Source organism: Nothobranchius furzeri, chromosome 12 (assembly GCF_043380555.1).
Source record: "Nothobranchius furzeri strain GRZ-AD chromosome 12, NfurGRZ-RIMD1, whole genome shotgun sequence".
NCBI classification, from domain to species: Eukaryota; Metazoa; Chordata; class Actinopteri; order Cyprinodontiformes; family Nothobranchiidae; genus Nothobranchius; species Nothobranchius furzeri.
This window is the reverse complement of record NC_091752.1, coordinates 68,748,938-68,765,817: the sequence shown is the minus strand read 5'-3', so window position 1 is coordinate 68,765,817 and position 16,880 is coordinate 68,748,938. Positions and strand designations below refer to the sequence as shown.

Sequence of the window (16,880 nt, the reverse complement as noted above, 5' to 3'; positions counted from 1 at the left end):
CTGGTGGATGAATGAATGAATATATGGTCAGTCTATGGTGGGACATTACAGTGAAATTATGAGAATGAGGTTCAATCTTTAAAATAATGATCTGTATATGTTTAGCACTACTGGGGTTCTAAACCCCCCAAAGCGTTTTACATCACAACCAGTCATTCACTCATTCACACACTGTTGTAGAACCTTGTAGTTTTAGAGTGATTAGATCTCTCTAATGAATGATTTTTGAAGCCAAGTATAGTTAAAGTCCCAAAGTCATCGTCACACACTGGTGAAGTTACGTCCTGCATTCGACCCGTCCCCATGGGGAGCGGTGAGATGAAGCTGTGGGAACTATTTGGTCTTCTGTCGGGTTTCAGTCACTACGAGAATCAGTCAGAGACAGGAGAGGTTTTCATCGTGTTCACAACCTACCTTTGTTGTAGCGTCAGTCACGCATCATCATTTGACCAATCACAGTTGGGGAGACAGCCTGCTGCAGACACGACGGCAGCGGCGCTGACAGCACGTATGACTGCTGTTGCTTCAGCACGTCGCTGTGGTTTAGAGCTTAAAGGCCCAGTGTGTAAAAACATTCGACTCTTCAGCGCCACGCAGTTCAGAGTAAGTATTGCAGCTCCGGTAGCCCACACTAGGGTTGGGCTGTTTTTCCATTCGCCCATCATTAGTCCAGTAAATGACGATGGGCCGTGGTGTGCGCATGTGACTGATTACGGTATGATTCACTGACTGATTTGCGAACACAGAAGAAGTCTAAACATGGATGTTTTTATGGATGTGCAGCACAAATTAGATTTTTCTTTTTGTTTAACTCACTCACTGCCAGCCGTTTCCTGATCAGAAAAGCTCTTCGCTGCCAGCGTTTTTCAGCGTTTTTACTGTTTTTTTAAGAGTCACAGAACGTTGCTCTATGATGATGTCAACGCCAAAACTACCAAAACAAAGAGTAGACTCACCTCTTACAGGAAGAATCCGCGCATTTTGAACGTTATCTGTTCTTTCATAAGCCGTTGTTGAATAGTGATCGGCAGAAACTTTTCCGGTTCTCGCCTCACTTTTTTTTTTACAGCAGCGTCCCAAAACGATCTCCTAACACACACGTGTCAGACACCATGCGGCCCGTGGAGCATTTTTATGTGGCCCGCGAGATAATTATCAAAAATATCTTAAAACTGGCCCGCCAAGACTACAACTCCCATGATGCTTTGCAGCGTTAACGCAGAGCCGAAGTGCCCCCTCCTTTGTGTTTTTTCCAGCGTCTGCTGCCGGTGTCTGCAGCTCCGCTGTCTCAGACAAACTAAACACTCCTCTCACTCAGCGCCGAGTTTTCTCAGCTATTTTCTGACGTTGAAGCCCAGAAACGGAGATTCTAGCCGCTCAGTAACGTGTTCACGACTGAAAGAGAAAGTTTTCCAGCTAACTTCCAGACAGAGCTGGTATAACTCCAGCGAGCAGCAACACGCTCAAACCAGCACGACTCTGTGGCTGCTGTAGTTGTTATTTTTCCTCCCCGACACACAACGACGTGGTCAAGCTGCTCAGACATGTTCATCAGCACAAACCTATGTGAGCACCTGTTGTCACCTAATGTTGTCATTATTATGATGAAGATGAACAAAACAACAGGAGTCTCCTCCTCAGCTCAGATCAACCCCATGATGCAGGTATCTGGCTGGAACAGGTGAGCATCACAGTAAACCAGTGGAGCAAACTGAGCTTTAAATATGTTGGTTTTATGCTCTTTTTCTGCTCCAAAACATGAAAGTTAACAGGTGAGATGTTGCATTTTCATTTAAGATAAAATGATATTTTTATTTTGTTGTTGGCCCGTGAGAAAAGATTTAACCTACAGTAAACAGGAAGTGGAAAGGCTGCAGATAGATGAATAGAATAGAAAATCCCTTTATTGTTCCTCAGTGGGGAAAGCTAGACGTCACAGCAGCGATGACACGTATTACAGGAGAAAAAAGGAGAATAAAAATAAGAAAAATGAATAAACAAGAAAACATAAATCCTGAACAGATTTTAAAAATGCTGAATATACCACAAGTAATGAATACCACTGATGCCTTTTATTTAAAACTGACTTGCTCGTGTGTCATCTGGTTATTCCACATTCAGTGTTAATGCAGAAATGAGTTTGTTTCCAAATTAAAATGTTCTAAATTGCATAAATGTTGATAAAGAAAATGTGCAAATTTGCCGTCACTTTTTCAAAAAATATGAAGTTTGGCCCTCGACTCCGTCCCAGATTTTCATTTCGGCCCAGTGTGAGTTTGAGTTTGACTCCCCTGATCTAACACGTAGACTTTCTGCTTCCTGATCACGTGACGTGTGACGTACGCGGATGAAGATCGGCTTTAGAGCTGGGATGTTTGTTCTCACGGTGCGGGGGCTCGTTCCGACGCCCACACAGTAAAAACATGCCAATGGCAGTTAAAGAGTTGTTAAAGCGTTGAAAGGAAGTAGGGCTGAAACGAATCATCAAATGGTTCGATTCATTAAGTTCCTCGATTCATTTTTTACTGATTCGAAGCTTTGTTAAACGTGCGCTCCACAGTCTGAACACATTTTACTGGAGCTCTACGTGGTGATCTTGGTGCTGTGGTGGAAAAAAGAGAAACCAGCAACGACGGAAACCATCGTTAGAGGCAGAAACGGTCCAACGTTTGGATCAAGAGTTAAACTACAAGCAAACTACTGAATTGGCTGACTGAGTGGAGGTGGTTCATAGATGTCTCAACCTTTATGTCAGAAGGGACCCCCCCCACCACACACACACACACACACCTTTTGCTCTTTCCATTGTTCTCAAAGAAATCCATTCCACTTGATTCATTAGAAATGACTCAGTCGGCTGAAGTCCGTTCCACGTTTTCCTGGTTGCTCTGCTGCACGCATGGTGGGCGTGACTGACATGGTTGTCAACAAAGTTAGAAAATAAAAGACCGAACGAACCAAAGTGGAACTACAGGCTTGTGGAAGCTGGAGGAGGAGTCAGTGCCATTACTATCCCATAATAAGCAGTGTCCTTGTCTGATCCCTCCACAGACATGGGGACATGAGGACATTTCTCACAAAGAAGCATAAAATAAGTAAAACTGTCCAGAATGAATGCTGACAGATGCTTTGAAACCCTCCGTCCCCCAGTTCTGGTTAGAACTGGGTTTGCCCGCGGGTCATCTGGGTGAGGCCACAGAACCTGCAAAGACTCTCAAAAGGTCTGGAAAAGGACCGGTTCGGCTGGCTCCGGTGAAGTGGAGACGGTCATACTGGGAAGTTCCGGTAATGGAAACACACCAATTAGTGCCTGGCTGGCCTATAAAAGACACCCATTCCTCCTTTTTGTGTGAGGATGCCAGCTGGTCCTGTTCCCCTGCAGATAGCTCATCAGTACTTAATACACGTTGTTTATTGTTTATCTACGTTGGTGTTAGTTTGGGATGTTCTGATCATACCAGCAACACCTGTGTGAACCCTGTGTGATGCACTTGGGCTTCTTCCCCTTTTCCTTCATGCTGTGCAGGACAGCAGCAACAATGTAAAACAACATGTCCGCCTAACTTTAACTCTGTCTGCGAGAGTGATGTAAGCTTTGAGTCCTGCAATGAAAAGCTCCAGCTCCTGGGGAAGCTGATCACAGCTGGTTTAATAAGATGTGAAGAACAACATCTGGGTGGAGTGAGGTGAGTTTCCAGGGATCGCTGCAGAGATAAACACCTCCCAGTCAGACGCAGCTACGCTCACCAACACCCGTCTGTATGAGCGTCAGAAGGCTCGGCTAATAACCGGACCATGAGGAAGTTCATGATGCTGGAAGAGCAGCCTTTCTCTGTGGTGGAAGAAGAACCAAGTTTATTCATACAGCACGTGTCCCAGACTGAGGTCACACAAGGAGTTACAATAAAACGCTGAACACTAAAGCTAGAACATAAGACAATGAGTAGAAAACAACAGGCTCCGCCCACTGCTCAATCACCAAGTAACCCACTACAGGACATATAATAATAACAACTACAATAATAATCATTATAATAACAATAAATCTCCCAAAATGCTAATTTGTAAGGTTCCTTTGCTTTGTAGTGCTTTAGCCTGCTGAGAGCTTAAAAGTGAAAGGTTGTTACTGACAGCAGCTACATCTAAGTGTTTATTCATTTTCCTTTTGACTGAATAGTTGCTGATTTGATCTTGGAGACGTTTCTCCTCACATCAGCTTCAGATCTAAAGAATGAGTTGTGAGTAGGTGTTGCGCTGACCTTAGAGGTGTGGCTGCCCCTCTCTATTGTTCCTCATCCTTTCCCTACATGCTGACTCCGTTGCGCGTTGCCAGCGCGTGACCGCAGATGGAACCTGCGTGCGCTCCGGCGCGCGCCTCGCCAGGTGAGCAGAATTGAGGCAATTAAGAGCTCGTGCTCGGGGGAAATGAAGTACAGCCAAAATGTCTGCAACAAGCTTTTGCCCAGCGCGCGGCAGACTGAGAGGAGTGCAGAGCGAACACAAATGGGTACACTGTGAGGAGGAAGACTTTGATCTTGACGGGCTGTCGGTAAGCTCTTGGATTCACGTCTTTATATGGACTCTTTATCCGTCTGGGTGTGAATGGAATTTACTGAGAGGAAGTGTGTTAACGTCTGGAGTGCCAGAAATGACTGCAGGAATAATAGTAAATTAAATGAAAGCAAGTTAAGGCAGAAAACAGATGTATTCATGTATTTAATTATTTGTCTGGTAAAATCAGTCTTTTTTCATCCTTGCTTCATTGTGAAATGATTCATCTCTGAATTAGCAGCCAGTACTTGTAAAAGCAGATAGAATAGTACTTGTCTAAAACTAGACGCCCAACTGAAGGTTACTAAAGATGCTGGTGTGTTCTCCTTGCTCTGTATTACCTGTAACAGCATTGAAGTTCATCTGCATGATTTAGTTACATGTTTATTTTTGTTATTTAAAGCTTTTCCACCTGACTGGTTCCTGAACCCGGACTCATCTCAGTACTGGTCAAATAAATTGTTCTGAGTGAAATCCAAAGTCTGCTCTTTCCAAGTGTCGGCACCTCACAGTGGAAGAAAACACTTGACAGTAGGAGGCTTAGAAGTTCTGGTCAGAACCAAACACGCTGATTGTGATGGAAGTTTTTATTGATCCTAAAGTAGAAATATGTTTTTATCTAAATGAAGTTCATGTTCTTGTTCCTTTTCCCCACATCATGTAGCCGCTATCACTCGTGGTGTAAATATAAAGGTATGGTGGTGTGTAACATCATGTGTCTGTGTTTCCTACAGATGTTCAACAGCTGGTGCTGGTTAAAGAAGAAGATCCTGAAGAACAGAGTGCTGGTGTGGACCAGCAGGACCCAGAACACCTCCACATAAAGGAGGAACAGGAGGAGCTCTGGACCAGTCTGGAGGGAGAGCATCTCTGTTTGAAGGAGGAGACTGAAGCTGTCGGGTCTCCTGTTACTGCTGTTTCTATAAAGAGTGAGGATGATGAAGAGAAACCTCTGGTCTCACAGCTTCATCAGCAGCAAATAGAAGACAGAGATGTTCCAACCAGCAGCTCAGCTGACCAGATGACCGCAGAAACTGGTGGAGGAGCAGGAACTAGCAGGAACCCAGATCTGAACCCTCATGAACAAACATCTGATTCTTCAGTGACTGAAGTTAGTGGAGATGATGAAGATGATGATGATGATGATGATGATGTGAATCGGGACTCTGGGTCTGAAACTGGAGATGAAGATGATGACTGGAATGAGAGCAGGTCTTCTGAGTCAGATGGTAAGTCTGTCAACAAGTTCTTCACAAGTGGTCTCTCCAGAGACACGTGAGGGAGACGAGTCATCCAGCAGTCAGGTCTTCAGGCTGTTTGGTTCATAAGAAATGTGTTAGAGTGAAGCAACATGTAGACTCGTGCAGGAAAGTCCAGAAGAAACCTAAATCATTTAGTCATGATGACTGGAGAAAGGTTTACTACAAATGTAAACAAACAAATCACATGAGAGTCCACACATAGCAGCTGCTGTTCCAGAGTATGGGCCAGCCTCATCCCACCCATACTCTGCTTCTGGCCGCTAACAAGATGGCGCCTGTGTTTGGAATAGCCACAGGTCCGTTTCCACATTCCCGCCTGGCCACGGGGCAGCGCCGTGTCTCCGTCCATGTTTCCTCGGGTCTGTTTATCCTGGTTCTTCAGTGGTTTCCCTTCCTGTTCCCTCCATGAGTGGACTTTACACACCGTGGATCTGACCTGCTAACTCCAGCTGTTTCTGCTTCTGGCAGGATCCTGGTGTAGGTACCCAGGGAGTCCAGATGCTGCAGGATGAAGTGTAGAGCCATGCTGATGGTGTAACGTGATGGAAGTGGTTACTTTTACTGAATGATCAATAAGATGTGATATTCCATCTAATTATAAATGATCAATCTTATTGGTCTTTGAATATTTGATTTAATACGACCTTAGGAACACACACTTCATATTAATTCAGACAGATTCAAGAATATAGTTTATAAGAATGAGTTTAATTCTATATTTCTAAACTAATGATTACATGACTGTTAGGGACTGTATCAATAACCCAATACCTGCAGCTGGAGAGAGAGGAGAGACAATAAGCAGACAAGTCCAGTGTTTCCCCTAGGAATTTTTCCAGCTGTGGCGGGGGGAGAGGGCTGAAGCAGAAACTACCGTTGTTAAAAGAAATGTGTTTAACTTTGAAAATGTGGGCGCAATTTTAATCGTCAAAAACTCCAGCGAACCATTAGTTCATTTTGCTCAAATAGAAACAGAGGCCTGCCTCTAATACTGGCCCCCCTTCCAATAAAGGCCTGGAGCTCGATGAGCTTGAGTCAAATACAGGCCCGGGCCTGTATTAGAGGATTTACAGTAACTTTTTAAGCAGGAACAGCTAACCTGTAAAACTGATGATATTTTATATAAAATATAAACTAAATGGGATGAAAACACAAAAGTCTAAATAGTTTGAATTGAAGTAAAAAATGTAAAATCAGAAATAAGACTTGTTCTTGCTCTCCTGATGTACTGAATAATTTTTATGGTTTATTTATTTTTTTTTTTTTGGTCATGAAAGTTAAGTTTTGCTGCGTTTATTGCTGACAATATGAAGGTTGGAGGTTTAACCTTTTTTCTGCATCTTGTAGGTTTTTTCTCCGCACGTCTCTAAATAAAGTAAAATTTTCTAGTGCAGAGTGGAGACAACCCATAGAAGCACTGATTTGATCTTATTTCAGAGAAAAATAGAACAGGTTAGATGCACCTAATAAATAAAATTATAACAAACTCAGGAATCTGTTTCTTTGCTTCACTGTTCTGGTGCTGAGAACATCACTAATGCGGATCAAAGGAGATACACAGATGAATGCACCTCTTATTTATTATTTGGAGACTACATTTACTGCAGCTGGCAGAGGCAGAGATTTTTTCTATTGATACACGGAATTTACAGAATCATTTTAAATGTTAATAGGGGAAGACTGCAGGAGGGAGCGGTAAAATACAGGGGGTCCCCAGCAAAAACAAACTTTACGAGCCTGATGAAACCCGCTGGTTTTCCATCAGGCAGTCACGGGGCAGCTCCAACGACCCAGTGGCTGTGCTGGGTCAATGTTATCGAGCTCAGTCGAGGCGACGTCGTGCTCTGCTTAAGAAGAGGTGTTATTTTCCCGCTTCAGAAGAAGCGTTCAACGTGTTTTTACGCTTTCTCCGAGACATGTCACGTCGCTAAGTTGTTAGCGCCGCGCGCTAACACGTCAATAGTGCAGCGTAGCCTGCTGGAGGTTTTAAGGGTTCAGATGAAAACACCCGACCTCTCAGGCTGCTCACACATCGATCTTAAGTTGTCGCTGTTGCGCTCACGCCGTAATACAGTATTGGATGCGGTTAAAGTCAGACTTGAAAAAATAAATAAATTTTACATGATGTAGCGTAATGGTTGTTGGCTCTTTTATGAAAGATGAACCATTCTACATAATCATCTGGAATATTAATTTTTAACAAATTAATAACCAAATGTTATAGAGATAAGAAGACTCAAAAGTTGTTTTCATCGATAAACTGACGATCATATCCGTTTGTCTGTGTTTCAGTTCGATGAAAAGGCAAGTTTAAATTTTAAGAGATTTATTTCTTCAATTTAAACTAACGATTTGAAATGACAATCATAGGAAAAACAATCAACATGGGCAACCTTGTTGGACAATCTTTAACAGTTGATATTTTAAGCTTGCTCAAATAGACCTTGTGTTGGTTGGGCTAAATTTGAGGATGATGGAATTATGAATGCGTGCAGGCAGGTGTCTGAGATTGCTTCAGGGAGAGAGAAGGTGAACTGAGTGAAAAATGATGTTTTGCAATTAAACTTTAGTTCTTATTAGAAAAACAGCATCAGAACGCTATCTATCGTGTTCTGCCTCAGCGAACTTAGGACCCCCTTTTAGATCCGGACCTCGGAGGATGTGTTATCCAGATGACACCTTGGCTGACAGAGAAGACAAAGGTATGCAACGGTCCAGTCCCGGGTTGACCTCGGTACACATTGCTGAAGCGTTTCGGCAGATGCGCTTTCTCATGTTTAAATTAACTCAGAAATCAAAAGACTCTGGGACGAGTCTGCGTTAGCTGGTTGCATTTTAGCTATTCTGTCTGGCTTGACAGAAATAGCGTGGGGGGGAGAAAAGAAGCCTGCAGGGCTTCTTTCCCCGTGGCGTTCGTTCCGCACTTCCGCTCTCTTCCGTTCTCACTCTCGTTCTGACTCATTACCAAAACCACTTCTCTTCCCAAAGCAAACTTGTTGTGCGTCAGAGCAAATGTGTTTTGAGTTACTGTGGAGTCGGACCTGTATGAGCAGGTGTGAAGGTCACTGCTAAACATCTTCAAAAACATTATTTAATTAAGTATTGATTCATTATAGTTCATTATGATTACCCAAAGGATAATAATCATTCATTTGATTAAAATACATTTATAATGAGTAGAGCTGAAACAACTAATCGATTTAATCGATTATAATCGATTATTAAAATAGTTAACAACTTTTTTAGTCATCGATTAGTTGTTTAATAATCATATTTTACCGCATAAAGTCTATTTTTTACCACAATCTGACATCGGTTACAAGCTGTTAAATTTGCCGCCAGTGTGTGGCAGTAATGAGCCACTGATCTACCAGTGGAGCCGTAGAAGAAGAAATGAGCCAATGGGTGCCCTCGGTTTTCATGACGTATCACGTTACTGACGCTCATCTTGCTGTGAGAAAATGGCGGAACAAGAGGAAATACGGAAGAAAAATAGAAGCGACAAAACTGAAGAGAAACCCCGGACAAAAACCTCACGAGTATGGGAGCACATTTGAGACGAAAGCATGTGGGGGCTGATGCAGCAGAGGAAGAGCACCGCGGTCAAGTGAGCCGTCATTTGGAAGAGCCAGCCCGGTAAGTAACAGAAAATAAACAAGCTGGACTTAGTGTTTTAGCTGAGTTCGTTATAGTGGATGTTAAACATGTTTTTTGCCGCGTCAGTCTGCGGTGTTCTACTTCTGATTGACTAGATGCAATCGTGAATCTCCTCCGTGTTGTGTATCATGCGCTTGCCAAATTTAGCACGTCTGTTTATAAGAATGTTCTCGTTAAGAGAAAAACGGCACAAACCCATAACTATGTTCCTCATTCAAAAAAGGACAACTCCGCGGAGAAAAATATACAGACAAGCTGTGTCCAGGTGAATATAACGCGGCATAGTTGTACACTTTCAATTTTTAAATACAGGAGAAATTCAGAAAAAGTCATTTTTTTACTATTAAAAGGCTGTTTTACTATCTAACGCTGTAAAACGCCTCACAACACATTTTTATCATGTTTCTTAAACAGTATTACACAAAATAAACATTTTTCACATTTCTCTGGCTAATTTAAACACTCCCGACTCAAAGTAAAAACCTCATGAGCTTCTTACTTAGAGCTTTTTAATAGTAAAAATGTTTTACTTTTTTTCTGAATATCTCCTGTTGCGGGCTATTTTGTAGAACGTAACCCTCAAAATAAATGATCACTGTATATTGTTAATTAATTCAAATAATATAATATTGATTTAGTGTTGTAGTGTGTGTGCTGCTTTATTTTATATGTGTACTTATTTCAGTCTATTTGTGTTTCTTATGCAGAAAAAAACAAGCAACGATGGACAACTACATGGGGAAGAAGACACTCACCCCCCAGCAATTCATACCACTTACAAACTCTATTCTAAACATGCTGGTAAAAGACATGAGGCCACTATCCATGGTGGAAGGAGCAGGCTTCCAGCTAATGCTAAAAATTATTCTGGACTGATATTTTGCACTGTTTAGCTCATTTTATACTGCTGACTGTGTTCATGTGCAATAAAATAGATTGCAGTCAACTGCACAATTCTCTTATGTTTTTTTGTTCTTAACTGAAATGCATCCATCACTTGTATAGGTTAAATAGCTAAACAATAACAAACCGATTAATCGATTAATCGAAAAAATAATCGACAGATTAATCGATTATGAAAATAATCGTTAGTTGCAGCCCTAATAATGAGCAAAGTGATCAAGTGATTATTTAACAAAAATAAAGAAAGCTTAAGACTGTTTTATTATGACTAGACTGTGTGTGAAGTCCTTCTTCTGGAGAGCAGGTGTTCGGATGTTGTGGATTCCTTCAGACTTGCTGGTGGCTTAGGTCTTAATCTGTGGGTGAAGGTGCTGCTTGACCCAGCTTTGACCCAGCCGGGCAAATACGACCTTTGGCACAGAAACCCATACTTCCTCACGTTACAATGAATAAGTGATGATTAGCCTGGTGGGGGGAGGAAACCCTGTCAAGATCGTCAACACTCATTTATCTTAATGCTAATGAAACATGTAAACCAAAAAGCATTATATCCACTGCTACCTTTATGCTGAAACTTCACCTTGCCCTGCCTGCTCCTCCTTGCTACCTGCCGGCTGTGATCACAAGCGACAACATAGTAGTTCCCGCTGCTTCCTCGTGAAACAGCTAAAAAAAAATAAATAAATAAAACTTGGGATCTTGTAGGCGTGGCGGTGGGATTTCAGCCGTGGTGGGCCGCCATGGCTACGCCTATGTAAGGGAAACCCTGACAACTGTTTATGAAATAGCGTTACCTTAATTATTGACATATTTTCCTAGTTTACATTATGTTGTTTGAAACCAAGGGTCTCATTATCTAAACTTTTTTTAACTTGTTGGATCTTGAATCTGTTTAAAGACTTTGCTCTATATCAGGGTTTTTCCTGGCTCAGACTGAGGCAGAGGTGGTACCATCCTGACCGTGCGCCAGCACATGCGTACTCTGTGCATTCAACTGCCTCACTTTTTTAAAGGCCAAATATGTTTTCGTTAAGTGTTCCAATCTAAGCTTCTGGCGATTAATAGAATATTCCATTTAGAGCTGAAACAACTAATCGATTTAATCGATTATAATCGATTATTAAAATAGTTAACAACTTTTTTAGTCATCAATTAGTTGTTTAATAATCATATTTTACCGCATAAAGTCTATTTTTTACCACAATCTGACATCGGTTACAATCTGTTAAATTTGCCGCCAGTGTGTGGCAGTAATGAGCCACTGATCTACCAGTGGAGCCATAGAGAAGAAATGAGCCAATAAGTGCCCTCGGTTTTCATGACGTAACACGTTACTGACGCTCATCTTGCTGTGAGAGATGGCGGAACAAGAAGAAATACGGAAGAAAAATAGAAGCGACAAAACAATAGAAACCCCGGACAAAACCCTCACGAGTATGGGAGCACTTCACTCTAGATGCCTTGAAAAGACGCGTGACCTGCAAAATATGCAAAAACCATCTAGCATGGCACGGAATGTTGGTCTTTCCTTCTGTGAGACCATCACAGGTACGGAGTAAATGGAGAAAAAAAACACCTTTCGTTGGTAGAGAGTGAAGACAAATAATCAGAAGAATCAATCTTTGTTCGCCGCTGCAGAGGGAGAAACACACAGCCTCAGCTGGACCCGCGCCCAACTCTTCTCTCGCTGCATCAAGTGTTTCTGAAGCTCTCTGCTCATACAGCTGTTTTTAAGGAATAATGGAATGTAACACACGCAGTTTGCCATTTGCACACGTCATTGGTCATGACAGGTAAAAACTAATTGCCTTGTTAGTGAAGAACTAATACATCACAAGAACACGTATCCTTGAGATAAGCAGGAACATCCTTGATAATAAAGACATATGCTGGTACGAGAGGAGCTGGGATGTTTCACTCCTTTTTTGTGCAGGAGAGAATATGCAGCTGTTCATCTTGTGCAGAAAAACACTGAGAGGCACTTAATATCAGAACAGGATTCTTCCATAGCATATAATGATATAAAAATAGCATAGAACAATATATAAAAGAGCGTATAAGATAGATACATATATTTTCAATCCCCCTTTTGAACTCTTTTAAGAGTTCAACAAAGATTAGATCTATTAAAGAAATTAAAAACAACAACATCAAATTTCATTAAAAAGAACCTAATAAACAATGATTAAGATACTGAAAAACAATCGATTAGTTCACAGCTGGGACTATGAGAAACTGTGAAACAATAATTGAAACGTGATTTAAACGTTAACTGAACGTATTACTTCATGAACATATTGCATGCACACCCTGTATGAGGGCGAAAAACCCTACGTTAACAGGGAAAATTCCCCCATGTCCTCCCGATCTCGGGACGAACGCCGCAGCACAGAGCGGGCATGCCTAGCTTGAGGACAAACATCCTCATCAAAGGGCAAAAGAAAGAACACACAAAATCAAAAGCACATGAAAATAAACCGGTGATAGGGGGCTGTGACAAAATCTTTTCCAGCCAATTCAGTTTACTTGGATACAAAGCTATTGGAAAGGATTCTCGTTGGATTATGTTACCCGCAGGATCTTCTTCCGGCCAGCACAGGTGAGTGATCAAAATAAACATTAAGAATTAAGTTTTTAGAAATGCAATGAGTGTGAAAACAAAACTCAACTGAACAGGCAAATGAATAATAGTATAAAATGACTGGAGGGTGTTAAGAAACCCTTTTTTAAAACAGTGTGGAGGGTGTAAAATATAACCCCAATATATTAACTGAAGGGTGTTAAATAGAACCCTAGTAAAATAACTGAAGTGTGTTAAATATAACCCTTGTAGAATGATTGAAGGGTGGTTACTTCTTCCCCCTGTTGAGGTCCCTCCACTGGCTCCAGGCAGCTGCAGGGGGTGATGATGTCACGATTCTCGTCCCGCTGGATGTGGTGGTAGCTTGGCATGCTACCTCGTCCTGCAGAATTGGTAGCTTGGCACGCTACTGCAGTCAGCTACTTCTCTTCCTGGTCCTTAGGTCCTTTTTCCTGGTCAGGCAGATGTCAGCTGCTTCTCTTCCTGGTCCGTAGGTCCTTTTTCCTGGTCAGGATCCTCCCTTTGTGACAGGTTCTCTTGGACCTCGGTCAGAGTGCGGTGGGGCTCTTCCGCTGCAGCACACTGGGTCCAGTGGTACCAGGAGTCTCCTTTGCCGTCCAGCCGGACAGCGTGTGACGTCCTCTCCGTGATCCTGTAGGGTCCGGTCCACCTTGGTTCCGTCCACTTTCTTTTGGTGACCTTTAGTAGGACCCAGTCAGTCCCAGGTTGTGGAGATGGGGCGCCTGTGGTGGTACGGTCAGCCTCAACCTGTAATGAGAACTGAGAGACAAGACTATGCAACAAGTTATAATATGACCTTGGATCAATGGAGTCAGTCAGGTTGGCAGTCAAAGGTAATTTTGTGGCAGGTCCCGGGAAAGGTTGTCCAGTCTGTAGTTCAAAGGGGGTAAACCTCGTGGTTTTGTTAACCGAGCTCCGTACGGACATCAGAGCGAGAGGCAAAGCTTCTAACCAAGTTAATTTGGTCTGTGCACAGATTTTAGCCAATTTGACCTTTAGCGTTTGATTCATCCTCTCCACCTTCCCCTGGGATTGGGATGATACACTGAACCAAACTTGTGTTTCAGACCCAGCATGGTTTCAACCTCTTGTAGATCTTTGTTCTTAAAATGTGACCCATTGTCTGATCTGATTTTTTCTGGGAACCCATGTTGGGGAATATAATGATTGATCAAACATTTGGTAACTGTTTTGCTGTCTTCTTTTTTCGCAGGCCAAGCCTCTGGCCATCCAGTATATGCATCTACACACACTAGGAGATACCTGTAGCCTTTTACCCTGTCAATCATGTCTGTGAAATCTATGATTATCTCTTTTCCAGGGTATGTTGGTATTGGAAATTGACCTTGGATTGGTTTCAGGGTGGGTTTGATGCCAAACTCAGTACACTGTACAGGTTTTGACTAAATATTTGGCCATGTCTGTTAGGTATGGATGCCACTAGGGGGACAAATTCCCCATCTGTGCTACACCAACATGTCCTACTCCATGTGCTTCTTCCATTGCCGTTTGTCTAATGCCAGGTGGCAGTATGGGTCTACCATCTGGCCCTCTCCAAACGTCCGTGTTGGTTGCACCTCTTGCCAACCACAAAGTTTTTTTCTTGTGGCGAGGCTTGATCTTGCATGTCCTTGAGAGTCTCTTTTGTGATGGAAATCTTAGGGTCAATGCTTTTCTCAACAGTTACTGTCTCAACCACTAGATTATGTATAGGGAGATATTCAGCTGTTAACTTGGCTGCTCTGTCTGCTTCTTGGTATCCTTTAGACACAAAGTCAGAGCCCTGACTATGTCCTTTGCATTTTATTACTGCCACTTCTGCTGGAAGGAATAGAGCTTCTGCTAGTTCCCTCATTTCAGACTCATGCTTTATTGGTTTCACCCCAGCTGTTACAAAGCCTGCTCTTAACCATTGCTTAAGTTCCACGTGCACGGCTCTTACGGCATAGGCTGAGTCACTGTAAATATTTACCTTTTTTCCTGTGCTCATTTTGAGAGCTGCAAGGATAGCCAATACTTCTGCTTTTTGTGCTGACTGTTGTCCTTTTAGTTTTTCAGCTCCTGCAGTGGACCATTCGCCTGTAGGGAGTTGCTCTACTACTGCCCAAGCGGCTTTTAATCCGTCATTGTCATCCCTATAGCAACAGCCGTCTGTAAACCAGTTCTTATCAGGGTTTTCTAGTGGGGTTGCACTCAAATCTGGTCTGACCTTTTCTTCTATTGCTGTTCTTTGTTCACATGAATGAGGTTCCCCAGTACCCATGTGGTCTGCCATGTTTATCCCTTCATGTGTGTAGGTGATGTGTGGGGCCTCTAAGATCTTACTGATTTTTCTTTGTCTCAGCGGGGTCATGGTGAAAGCTTGTGATGTGATATAAGCTACTACACTGTGTGTTGTCAATACTTTCAGCGGGTAGCCCATTACTATGTGAGCTGTTTTCTGTAAAATTTTTGCAAGACCTGCTACATGTTGGGTGCAGGGTGGGTGTCTTTTTTCCGTGTTATCTAGCATGACACTTATGTACATCAAGACTTGTCTCTGACCTCCCCCTTTTTTCTGGAACAGAACTCCATTAACATGAGTTTCTGATCCAGAAACATCAAGGAAAAACGTAGATTTGTAGTCAGTCGTAGCCAAATCACTGGCTGTGGATAGTTGTTTAAGTTTTATGAATGCTTCTTCTGCTGGAATAGTCCAGTCTAGCTGAGCAGTGAGTTGACGCATCCCAAAGGGTGCTATAAGAGCAGTGAGACCGACATAGTTGGGGATGAAGTGTCTACTGTAGCCTGTCAGGCCTAGGAAGGATAACATGTCTTTGACTGTTTCAGGTTTAGGATGGTGGAGTATAGAGTTTCTATGATCTGGTGACAATGAAACGCCAACTTGTGAGATCATTCTGCCCAGGAACGATACTTGTTTTCTGGCTATTTGGAGTTTGGACCGGCTAACCTTAAACCCAAGCTTGGCCAAATGGGTTAGTAGTGTTTGGGTAGCTTGCAGACAGGAGCCTGCAGAGGGTGCCGACAGGAGCAGATCATCAACATACTGCACTAAAACACAGTCATCGGGTAGGGGGCATGCTTCCAGGAGCTGGCGCAAACATTGGTTGAACAGTCCAGGGGACAGGGTGAACCCTTGGGGCAACCGAGTATATCGGTATTGCTGTCCTCTGAATGTGAAAGAGAAAATGTCCCTCAGGGATTCATGAAGTGGAAGACAAAAGAATGCGTTTGCCAAGTCTATGCAGGTGAACCATGCATGTGAAGGTGGTAGGTTTGTCAGAGCCACATATGGGTTAGGAACGGGAAGTGAGTCTGTGTTAAGTAGGGCGTTTATACGACGCAGGTCGTGAACCATTCGATATTTACCAGAATTTTTCTTTTCTACAGGTAAAATAGGAGTGTTCCACTCAGACACAGATGGCTCCAACACCCCTGCTTGCAACAAACCACCGATGGTGTCTGCTATCCCGTCTTCAGCATAGGGCTTGTGTGGGTATTGTGGAACCCATAGGGGAGCATGATCTTTTAGGTGAAAAGTCACCGGTGGGATGGACACCAACCCAACATCGGTGGGGCCTGTCGACCACAGGGAGGCTGGAAGCGAGTCTAACATTGTCAGAGCATCAGGGTGGTCAGTTCGTTCACGGCCATGGGATCTGCTAATAGTTTCCTGTTGTAAATGTGTCGTATTAGTACAAACCGCAGCGATTTTAAACGTCTGAGTTGAGTCTGAGTATGACACTTGTGGAAGAGGAGTCGAACGCCAATCAGTGGTTGCTAGGGACGTTTAACCATTCCCCCTAGTTCTTTTGCCTGATGGGCCGGATGTAAAGCGAGAGAGACATGAGGTACCGCTTCGTCTCCCATCATGTACCATGCCAATTGTTCCTGGGTTAGGTTGA

At 42.9% G+C, this 16,880-nt stretch overlaps 1 protein-coding gene across 2 annotated transcripts in view; it reads left to right on the top strand.

Annotated features, from left to right (window-relative positions):
• Positions 1 to 16,880, top strand: part of LOC129157272 (zinc finger protein 665-like) — a 215,297-nt gene that overhangs the window by 137,917 nt on the left and 60,500 nt on the right. The window contains exons 1-2 of one of the 2 annotated variants that reach the window (XM_070542880.1): positions 6 to 4,549; positions 5,286 to 5,780. In XM_070542880.1, the coding sequence (XP_070398981.1) occupies positions 5,573 to 5,780 (208 nt within the window). In that variant the 5' untranslated portion in view covers positions 6 to 4,549; positions 5,286 to 5,572. Of the gene's footprint in view, positions 1 to 5; positions 4,550 to 5,285; positions 5,781 to 16,880 lie in introns of those variants that run through there. The other variant, XM_070542879.1, reaches the window with a different exon arrangement.